The sequence below is a fragment of the Cygnus atratus genome, chromosome 3 (assembly GCF_013377495.2).
Source record: "Cygnus atratus isolate AKBS03 ecotype Queensland, Australia chromosome 3, CAtr_DNAZoo_HiC_assembly, whole genome shotgun sequence".
In the NCBI taxonomy this organism is placed as follows: Eukaryota; Metazoa; Chordata; class Aves; order Anseriformes; family Anatidae; genus Cygnus; species Cygnus atratus.
The window spans coordinates 97,557,759-97,569,378 of record NC_066364.1 but is presented as its reverse complement, the minus strand read 5'-3'; the positions used below and the strand labels follow the sequence as shown (position 1 = coordinate 97,569,378).

General features: G+C 34.7%; 1 protein-coding gene across 1 annotated transcript; it reads left to right on the top strand.

The window, feature by feature from the left end:
- Positions 1-1,484: 1,484 nt before the first annotated feature.
- On the top strand, positions 1,485-11,444 carry DNAH14 (dynein axonemal heavy chain 14). The gene is made up of 6 exons (XM_035563480.1): positions 1,485-1,911; positions 3,354-3,488; positions 4,623-4,753; positions 5,837-6,001; positions 7,975-8,087; positions 9,258-11,444. The coding sequence occupies exons 1-6, from the start codon at positions 1,656-1,658 to the stop codon at positions 9,328-9,330; spliced, it is 873 nt and encodes a 290-aa protein (XP_035419373.1). The 5' UTR covers positions 1,485-1,655; the 3' UTR covers positions 9,331-11,444.
- The last annotated feature ends 176 nt before the right edge of the window (positions 11,445-11,620 follow it).

Sequence of the window (11,620 nt, the reverse complement as noted above, 5' to 3'; positions counted from 1 at the left end):
AACTTTCTGTCTGTACACCTGCTTCTTGCATGTCTCTCGGTGTGGACGAAGACTTGTACCAAACCACTGTTGGTTGTGCAAGTAAGCAGGTGTCCTGCTAGGCTGCTTCCTTCAGACTAGGATAAGTCTTGGACGTTCTTACTGATGTTTTGGTTCTCATTTGCAAGATGCTGACTGAGAGTTTTAAGGAAGAAATCTCTTGGCATTTATGTGGCCCACTTCCACTCTTCAAAACACCAGAGGCCTTAATAGAGAAACATAGAAACTGGCTGCACCACCCAGTTCAGTGCAGTCCACCTCTCCACTCCTTTTCTAGATACTCCTGGAAAGGTTCTATAAGGAATTTTTCTCAGCTGGAATTCCAAGAATTCCAGGTCTGAGCAGACGTCAGTGTGTCTCAATATGACAGTCCGATGTGGGAGATGAGGACTTACCTGTCTCTTCTGAGCCATCTTGTCTCCTCATCCATATACTCTTGCATGACAGATATGTCTCAGGTATGTGCAACAGAGTGACTGTGCTGTATGGCTGCTAGATCATTGGTAAATTTGGTTAAATACTGTATATGGTTAACTAGATAACAGTCTGTTATCAGGTCCTCTCTTATTTTCTCCCATCTTTCCAGAAAGTGGCTACTGCTATTGTTCTTTCTCATTAGTCCCTGAACTGACATGCTGATGATTCATGGATTGTTTCAAGGTTCAACATCTGCAGAAGAGCCAATATTGAGCTAAAGTATCTGCTACATCTGGCTAAAATTGCTGGTATATCAGGCAAAGCTGATCTTTTTGTCAAAGACCTGAGATCAGTCTTCAAAAGAACAGGCTGCTATTCATGAGCTACTCAACCCTATGGGCCTGTGAACAAGTACCAGGAGAAGAAGTTACAGAATAAAGTAAACTCATTGAGATGTACTTTTGCTATGCACAGTGCTAACACTGTCCTTCTTTTTAGTATTTTGCATTAAGAAAGTCTGTACTGGACAACTGACTTCAAGACCCGTGCATTGATCTTTTCTGCTCTTGTGGGGAGTGCATGTATGGTGTGTAGCTGCTGCTAAAACAAAAAGTTCTTGGCCGTGAATTTTAGACGGTTTCAGCTGCTCTAAGTGATTCTTCCTTGATACCATTGTCACTATAATATAGTCAAGAACACACTTGAACAAAATAGCCCTTTCAGGCTGAATTATAAAGCCTAAACTATTTATGGTATATCCAAACTGAGTTGCACCAACAGTTAACTGAAGCATTGTTATCTTAATTCATTTTTCTACCATTGTTCTGGAGTTTATCTGTGGTTGTTACTGAAGATGTGATTGGTTAAATGAGAACAAGTTGTGCACGAAAATATTATTCTCTTCATGTTTTTTATTTATTTTTTATTTTGTCTTGACAAATGAAATTAGTTGGAACTTAACAGACTAAAAGTATATCTAAACTGTGTATGCTTTAGTGCATGCAGAGGCTAAGTCACCTGCAAGATGTGTAAGAAACTGGTGTTGCTGACTCTCCTATGTCCTTATTTTATATTTTAACTTCACACATTTATTTTCTTTTTATTTTAATAAAGTCAATATAGTTGCATGTATATTTCAGAGCTTACTAGCTTATCTTTGATACAAATTATATTTTAGCTGATTTTTCTATACTGCCTGTATGACTGAATCTTCAGATTTTTTCCTACAATTGGTTGATTTTAGACACCCAAGAAAACATAAAGAAGAAAGAGAATTATCTGCTTGTCAGCCTACGATAGTATCTGAGCATGAGACAATGAAGCTAAAGAGGAATATAATGAAAGTGGCATCCTTAATGTCAAAGAATGAGAATTTGAAAACGATACTTCCCACAAGTTCCGTTTGCAAGGCAGTTCAGCAAGTCTCTGGCACATCACCTTCTTCAGCTGCATATGGTAAAGTACTTAAAATGACGGAAAGTGGAGTAATAAAAAATATGATCTTCTTTCCTCATCGCTGTGAATCCATAGGAAGAAACCTGCGTAACTTCACTTTTTTCTTTTTTTTTTTTTTTTTTCTTTTTAATGATTTAGTGGAGATGCAACACTGACTTTAAGTCAGTATGCCAACTACAAAGTACGTAAGAATATATGTATATTGTACTTTTTAAAAATCACAGTTATCTATTCTATGCTTCTTTTCTGAGTAGATTTATCTGTTTGAAGTTTTTTTAAGTGAGAAGACTGTCTAATGGGTCTTTTTTAAAAAATTATGATGTGAGATCAACTCTCTAAAATACAAAATCAAAGTCTTATGTATGGGGAAATAAAACTACACACACACTCGCTGTTTGTGTATGACTGAAAGTCATTGCAAGCTTCAAACTGATTTTAGTGGGTTTCAAGCAACTCTGCAAGCTGGAGTTCTCTTTCCTCATTATTTTTTGCACTATGCTTTGTGTAAAAATTGCAGAAAGGATTTTTAAAGGCTCTGAGGACCTTCTTTCCGAAAAGTGGCTGGACACCTCCCTGCTGGTGGGAAGTGGTGAATGAATTCCTCTTTTTGCTTTGCTTGCACCTGCAGTTTTTGTTTTTCCTACTAATTAACTAACTTTCCCTATTACTACCATCCCTGAGTCTTCTCACATTTCTCCCATTTTCTCCTCAGCCTGCAGGGGAAGGACAATGCACCCCAAGGGTTTAGCTTGATACATATCGCTAATTGTTTCTTACGTGATTTGCTGAGCAGGAGTTCTAAAGAAAATCTTAATTGATCACTTGTGTGTGAAGTTGGGGAAGAAGGGACATAATACTTGGAGGTCTGAACCTGCTTTATTAAAATTAAATGGTCAACTGACAAGTAAATGTGATCTGAGAGGAATGCAAAAGGAATGCTGAATATTTTTTATTTTTTATTTTTTTCCCCCAGAGAATCACAGAATAAAAGAATGGCTGAGGTTGTAAAGAACCTCTGTAGGTCATCTGGTCCAACCTCCCTGCTCATGCAGGACCACCAAATGGATTAAATGGGTAAAATTTCAGAATGGATAAAAAGGTTTTCTAGTAATAAACAAGGATAATAAGCCCTTGCCGTAAAACAAATGACAAAAATGAATATTAGTCTGTCAATCTCATGGAATACACAGGAAATAAGTGTTACATTTATTATGCAACCATTCTGAAGTACCTGATGCCAATTTATACAATTTTTAATGTATTGTCAACAACAAGTGATAGTATTTGCGTGTGTTTGTGTGTGCATGCCTCTAAAACCATCAGAATGCATTTTGAGAAGTTACAAAAATGTAAACCTGTAGAAGTTCAACTTGAATTAGAAAATGATTGTGCATAGTGATCTGCTTTGAGTAATATTTTCCTTTTTAATGTGTTGGTTGTAGATAGTAGTAGAAGGACTGAAATGCAAATGTCTGTGTTTGAACGGAGTTGTCATAAAAATATTTGTGAGCAACCAAAAGCTGAAAGATCTCCTAAACAGCCCATGAAAGCAAAACTTCATTCATATGATAAAACAGGTAGGTAGTCGTTGCACCATAGGGAAGACTGTGTTCTTAGTTATACATCTACAGCTATTTGTGTCAGATTTATAATGATATACTACTCAACTGCTACTCTTTTTCTTCATCCCTCTCCTGCTTTAGAGTAACAGTACATGTTAGGGGAAAGGCCAACAACTTTATCTTCCATATTCACCTTATGATGGTTTGTTTTTCAATACCTGTCTCATACCAAAATTTACTTTCATACATAATTTGAATAATTGTTTTAAAGTTGTTTATATTTTATAGTTAGCTACAATACTTTTTTCTTTTAAATAGTTTCTTAAATAGTAGGTATGTTTTCCTTCTTATCTTCCAGGATTAGTGTGGGGAAAAATAGATTTTGATCATTATTTCTTCATTAAAAATATCTGTTGCTGAGTCTGAAAACTGGGAGGGACTGATATCACAACTGGATTCTGATTTATTTCTTTTTTTTTTTCAAACTTTTTTATTAACAAACTTCTTAATAGGGATTTAAAAGCATGGGAACATGTTTTTAGTGTTTTCCAGGATTTCTCAAATTGTTTTCCATAACATTGCTGTCTTTTGTTCAACTGGAGTGTTCTTCTTCTATGCAAGACTAAATTGGTCTGGTTTCTAAAGGGACAGTGTGTTTTAATGGATTTAAAAAAATATATTTTAAATATTACAATATAAATTATTATTGCTATTCTTTTATTTTTCAACTTTCTTTTTGTTTACTTGAGATTTTCCCAGTTTTCTTTCTTATTTTTTTTTGTCTCTAGCACTTGAGAAAGCCTTTGGGCAGTAATTCATGTTTTTTCTAGTGAGTACTTTGAATTTTGCTGTGTAAACGACACCAACCGTTAGAGTAAAATCACTGGAAAATGAGATCACTTTTAAGTCAATTGAACCACTGTTCTTCAATTACAGCAATATATATGTGGAATATGTAATGGCTCATTATTTTTTGAGAAGGACTTTCTGAGGCATGTTTTCAGCATCTTCCAACATGGTATAAATGCCATTACACCAGTCCTCCATACTTACAAAGGCTTATGCAATAAATCAAAAGACTTTATGTTTAAGGATGAAAAAAATTTCCAATAAAAAATGCCATTTTTTTTTCTTTTCTTGATGTACCAGAACCAATTGATGATGTTATAATGCATATTTTGAGGCTTCGAGGCAAACTTGGCTGGCAAACGGTGTTACCGTCGTGTGAATGTTTAGCTAGAGAGGCTGATATGGCCAGACTTCAGAAATCCGCACTTACGGTGATTTTCACTTTCCCTTCTCCACATCGTGTAGTTGAACATTCTAGAAATGACATTGGTTACAAATCTAAAATACTTATTTCCTGGAAGTTTTTGCCTCTAAAAATGATGGATTTTCCTTTAGAACCTCTGGATGCATAGCAATCACTGTAAATTAGCACTTATCCAGTCCTTCCCATAGCTGAGGTTTTCTAGCATTAAGCAGAATTGTAACCATTTCTGTCTGTCCTGATCCTGATCAGCCAAGTACAAAGCCAGTATTCGCTGTGATTAATGCTGGGCAGTCTGATCTTGACGGAGCCAAACAGGACACCTCCCGCATTCTCTTGCTCTTTTGGTGCATTCGAAGACAGACAGATATCTGATTTAGTTGTGATTTTGCATATAAGTTTTCATGACTTAAAAAAAAAGCAATACAACAAATATATCATGTTTCTTTCAGTATGCAAAATGTTGTGAAATATTTTGGATGCACAATAAAAATAACATCTCTGTCATTTGTCATTTGGGACTTTTGATTTCATATATGGTTGCAAAATTTTTAAGAAACATTCCAGTTGTTCACAAAACTAAAATGTCTTCCAGTTGTAATGAAATATTTCCAAAATAACTAGATACCACCAGTATCTATGGTCTTAGATCTAAAAATCTGGAAACTGTTAGGTATTTGTTACTTAAGAGCTTCATGGTGTTTTTTAAGCTTAACAATGGTTACCATAGTATTTATAGATAGAGAAAGATAATATGGAGAAATGTAATTACTGAAAAGTTTGTTGTTTGTATTAAAAAGTTGTAATAGGCTAATAGGGTTACATGAAACTTTTCTCAACAAGAAAGTAATATTTAACTTGCTGTTGGTAGAACTGAAAAATAATCATGTAGAGTAGAGATAATAGAACTGAGAAATTTGATAATAAAATAGTAGCTTTCTGGTCAATTCAGAGTTGTTACTTTTTAAGCTTATTATTAGAAGATTTGGGTACTTTTAATATTTCTTCTTGTGGTAAAATCTATAGACATATAACTTGTAATCATGAAAAATAAATTATACATCTACATATAAATAATTTCTTCTTTTGACAGAGACCTTTATTGCTAAAAGATAGTGGGGAATATATATATTGTCTTCAAAGAAACAAGAACAATCTTAAAGTTCCCTACAACCCATATGATTTACAGGCTGTCTCTACAAATACAGCTATGCACAACAAAGAATATTGGACTATTACAGCTTCATTTGTGTCTAAGGTAGTATACTGTACAAAACACAGACAACATGAACTTGGAGATTTCCGTAGAAAGACAATTTGCTCTTCACTTACTGTCATGTCCCATTCCCATTGCAATTATGTTACCTTCTTCACTAAAGAGTTTACTGGTCCCTCCTAAAGATGAGTCCTCTGCTGGCTTTGAGCATAATGACTCAGTCTTTTGCTCAGGCATTTGTTTGGATCTTGAACCATAGTGTACTATGTGTATCAGAAGACTTAAAGCTTATCTTTAACTTAAAGCTTAGCATCTTTCTAATCCACTAAATATCTGCATTTCCAGGCTTAAGAATGCATGTCAGGGAACAAACACACAGCCTGTATTTCACAGAAGGGCATACCCTCTGCTATTGGTTGTATATAGAAATCTCTAATGTTCATGCCTTATCTTTGATTTTTGTGTTCTTTTGTTCTTTGTGCTGCAAATAGTTAAGATCTCAGTGACTTACTGGTTATCATTTCTTCCATCTTATCAATATTTCCTTTAAAAACAAGCAAACAAATCCTAAAAACAGCAAACACAAAAAATGAACCCGGAACTTTGTTTTCTACCTCAGAATGAGCTTTCGTGGTTGGTTTAAACCTATGTAAGGCTGCTGAGAGCCTGTCTCTAAGCCATCCTCTACATTGTGTTGGCACTGGTGGTTTCATAGTCAGTATGTTGATCATCTCACTCAGCTGAAAATGAAGTAAAATACTTTATATGTGTATTTATTTTCTTGCCAGATTAATTTTCAGTCATATTGGAGAGCTAATTATATCACCAGGAGCACATACTACTGATATACCTAATAGAAAGACTAAAAGCAATACCTTTTAGGAATACGAGCACCACATTGCATTATGTTTCATCAGTTCTTAAATGTTTTTGCAAAGACTGGATTTCTTCCTCAATTTTGAATTCCTTGTTCTCTTTGGTATCAGTAAAGTTTAACACTAGTATGATTCTTGCATGGAAGAAGTGATAATTGTGAAATTTGCATAATGTACATAATGGAATTGTTGCTGGATGCTAAACTTTTTGTTGATACATGATTTGAATGTCAGACAATTATAGGTATAGCTTAGAAACTGATGTAATCACTTAGGCTAAAATGAAGGAGATTTTTTTGCTACCAGCGGAGGTACTAAGCTTTTATAAAACCAGTTTGGAAGAAGAGTATAAATGTTGGAACCTGACTGGGAAACATGGCTGCAACCTTGTTCCTTTGCCTTCAGGATGCCTGCACTAGTACATAAATTTGAAATATGTTTTTGATTTAAATCCAGATTGACTTGTTACAAAAAGTCTATAACAAAAGATCTATTGCTTGCTTTGTATAAACCACAGAATGGTTCATTCAAAAAAATTTGTTAGTGCTTAGCAGCTAATGTCTCTCTCTTATACTCCTGTAATGAAGTTATGTACTCTGTAATGACGATAGTAAGGATTCCTATATAACTGGCATCTGTCCATTGCCAGTTTACTGTACTCTTGACAGTCAGGTTCTACTTCACATTTTGAAAATAAATTATGTTAATTTTCAATTTGCAATTTTTATATCCTTCCACACAGGAAAGAACAATCTCTTTGAACAATTAAAATCTATTTGCTTAAAATGTTATTAATTTGGGTATAAGGTGTGGCTATTTGCTTAGCATGTTATTAATTTGGATATAAGGTGTGTCTTTCCTACCTGAAAGATATGGCAGAGGTTAAAGTAAAGGTATTTTAGAATTTGTTGCCGAAAAGTGGTATGACAAGCACCACTAGGTGGATACGGCTTTCCACACTGCATTGAAAATCTTTCCACAAGGCTAATTCTATTTTACTCTTATTCAGTAACGTGTATTTTGCCACCACTGAGGTAATCAGTACTTACATTTTTGGTCTTTGATAGTAAGGATTCAGAAAACACTTTAATTCTTTCAACGAATAGCTGTAAAATGTATCTGTTCATTTTTTTCCCCTAGTTTCCTGCAAACCAGAAATTAGGAGAAATGGAAGCAACACCAGTACCACAATGGCTGCATGAAAGACATCTGTATTACAGGTTACTTAACTTGAATTTGTTTTCCAATTTCAGGTAAGAGAATAAGAAAAAATAACTGAAGTTTGCCAGTTACAGTAATAATTTTCCCTGTCTTTGTATGATAAAATGCCAACTTAATATTGTATTAATTCCTGCATTAGTATTTTCAAGAATTACTATATTTAAAGATTACTCAAAATCTTTTTGTTTTCCTATCTAAATCACTAAGGGAACCAGAAGTTGTCTTTTCTGTTTTTGTTTTTGTTTTTGTTTCTTCTTGATTATTTAACCTTAGAAAAAAGTATGAATATTGCTAGTAACATCTTCATATGCACTATATTTTAAGAGGTGAACTAATTCTCTCATTCTTCTCTTTCACGTTATATAGCATGTATGAAATAGCAAGTACTGTTCACCTTACATAGAATGCATTAAAGCAAATTATATAGTGTGAAGTAGAAGAAAATATTTAGTGGTAAAATAGTCAAATTCTTCTGGTTGGCTGTTATGGAAACTGATAAAAATATTGCAACTTAAGTTTAACTTCTTGCAAAACTAATATTAAATATCCACTTCTTACATGTTTGTCTCAATATTTTACCTTTATTTTATTTATACAGGATATATTGTTTCTGATTTAATTTTGGCTTTCATCTAGACAATTAAGTGATTCAGTTTGTTTTGTTTTGTTTGACTCTGCATCTTATATAGGATTTGTGTGAATTTTTTTCCGTATGCAACAGTCACTGCAATGACAGCATCACAAATTTCACACCTGTTTTGAAACTGCCTTTTATGTTTGTGTCACATTTGACATTTAAAAATTAACCAAAGTAGTCATGGCAGTAATCATTTCATTACATATATATCAACTGGCAAATCAAGGATTGTTACAATGGGAATATTTAGAAGACTGATAAGAAGATTTAAAACCTGTCCACCAAGGGAAGTTGAAACTATAGTGAATATGTCCTGCCTCTTCTCCTACTACAAGCCCATTTACAAAATGTCCTGCCTGTCTGGGCACTTGCCCTCTCCTTCTGGGCTAGGTGCTGCAAGATTTTAATGTGTTCTTTCCCCACTAAAATCCGACAGGCTGCAGCAGGCTCATTGTCCTGTAGCTTGTCTCCCAACAACATAAGTACTGTTAACGAGCTGTAGTGACAGCAGGTGTGACAGTCTGTAAACTTCACATACATACATAATTATTTCTCTTGCTTCTAGAATGAAGAAATTCTTTCTGCTCTGGAAAATCAACGCGAGAAGAAGTAAGACAAACAAGAGCAAGTCAGTTTGAATGTAGGTTTTACATGTGAAAAGAATTAAAGAATCTTCTGATGTACACTTGTGGAGAATAGTCAGACTTCTTAGTGTCGCTGATAAACACCAGCCTTGGACGAAGGGGGGAGTTGAGCAGCTTGATTTCACTTCTCTTGTACAAACTTTGTGGATGGAGGTCCGCAAGCCTGATGTGAAAGGTTGCCAAAGAAGGGAGTCATTTAGTGTTAGCATTAGTTAGATGAAGTGAGAGAAAAGTTAGGAAAAAGAAGAGTGAGGGGAGAAAGAAGAAATTGGAAAGCTAGAAGAGGCAGTCGATGGGCTGTGGTCTTTCTTCTCCACCAATACAGGGATGCCTTCGTGATAAGCTCTGCACCTTCACTTTTGGGTGAGGAATACCTAGGATAGCCTTTTGCTAGCACTATTATCATTTATTAGCGCTACTGCAGTAAGTGTATTTATCAATGGCAACTCCAAATCTGTTACATCTGTTGCCTTATCATATACTTTCAACTTTGTGAAACTGTCTCAGTGAAAGGCCTTAGCAGGGCTCTGAAACAGGCAAATGTTTGACCACCCTTTAACATGACAACACTTCATCAACTTATCCTATTTTCCTTAAATATTTTATGAAGCAACAAAGAATATTATAAAATGCTAGATTACCTGTTGGTAACAGCATCACAGACTTACTCTAATAATTTTTTAATGAAACTTTTATCTTGCTGTGAAGGAACCTAGAATTTTAATATGGAAAAACCTGAGCTTTAATGTGATATTTCTACAAGCACAGTAGGGTTCTCATCCATGATAGGGATTATAGGGATTTTCAACTACAGATGGGATGAAAATAACAATTTTTGTTTTTATTTTTGTTTTTCTGTTGTGAAATGAGAGTGGTTACACTGAATCCAGGCTGAATATGGAGTGAATAATGGAATTCAGTCTGTATATTAAAGTGAGTGAACAAAATCCTGTCACATTTCACCTTTTCTCATTAAAGCGTTCCTTACTGAAAACACTTCTTTACTGTGAGGGTGACAAAGCACTGGAACAGGTTGCCCAGAAAGTCTGTGGAGTCTCCTTCTTTGGAGATATTAAAAACCTGCCTGGATGCGATCCTGTGCAACGTGCTCTAGGTGACCCTGCATAAATGATCTCCAGAGGTCCCTTCCAAAATAAACCATTCTGTGATTTTCTAATTCTGCGATACTGTGACACTGATGTGTAAATAATATTTGTATTGTATAGGGTTGATGATGAAAAAGACATTATTAACTTTTCACAAGAAATTTGTTTTCCCCTTTTTATGAAAATGTATCCTATAGTCAGGATTATTCTTACAGATCTTTAATTAGCCCTTGTGTTAGAAGGAGAGTTCTAAGTGATTAGCATTGTGCTAAGAGCATATGGATTAGGTCTTTCTCTTGTACCCAGGGGCAAGGACCTGTGAAAAGCTTATGTCCATTCTCTTCCATTTGAACAGCCAAACAGAAAAGGCATAGATTGTCAAGTAGTTCTGTGTCAAATTTTAAAGTTACTGAAACATGAAAGGTATTAAGAGTAAATAGGGGGGTTAAAAGCATAAAACCTGAAAGCTGTCGTTTATGAAATTAATCATTAAAACAATATATGATGAGTCAACTTCTGAAAAAAAAATCATTTTCTCTATGCTTTGCATTAGTCAGAGATAAGTTTGTTAATTTATACATTAATGCTGACATGTAACACTTTCCCTAAAAGAAGGATTTTTGTGGGTAGCAAGTTCATCAACATTCAGTTCGTGCACTTTAAATGATCTAACAATGGAATATTCTTAGTATGTTTTTTTTTTTTCAAAATCAGATTTGTACAATTCAAATGAGATGTCTTTTGAAACGTTTTTATATCCTGAAATCATACAACCTTAAGCAGTAACCTGTTTATTACTTAGAAAGTGGTCAACGCTCTCGAAACTTAAGCATATGAGTAAATTTGTGGTTGAGCTAGTCCCATAAACAAAGATGGTGAAAAAGTGTAGTCCCTACGGAGTCCATATATTTGATGTGTTGAATTTTGGATTTTGTTTTATTCCTCTGTACATTGCTGCTCACATAAAGGTATTGGTCCTTCATATAGGTAGCCTAGAGCAGGCGATTTTTGCAAAAGGAAATCACAGAAGGACTTCTAAAGCTGTGTTGGCTATTCAGCCTGTTTATGTAATGGGTTGTTCCTGTTTAAGGTTTCTGTTGATTTAGATCCTTACATGTTAAGAAAAGCAATTTAGAAGTTATTTTTCTGGGTTTGTTCTAATCCTTTATATTTCTTCA

Coding starts and splice junctions, on each gene's coding strand:
- DNAH14 (XM_035563480.1), top strand. CDS start 1,656: ATGACTGAATCTTCAGATTTTTTCCTACAATTGGTTGATTTTAGACAC. Junction 1,912..3,353: donor ACCTTCTTCAGCTGCATATG/GTAAAGTACTTA, acceptor TGTTGGTTGTAG/ATAGTAGTAGAAGGACTGAA. Junction 8,088..9,257: donor AATTTGTTTTCCAATTTCAG/GTAAGAGAATAA, acceptor TCTTGCTTCTAG/AATGAAGAAATTCTTTCTGC.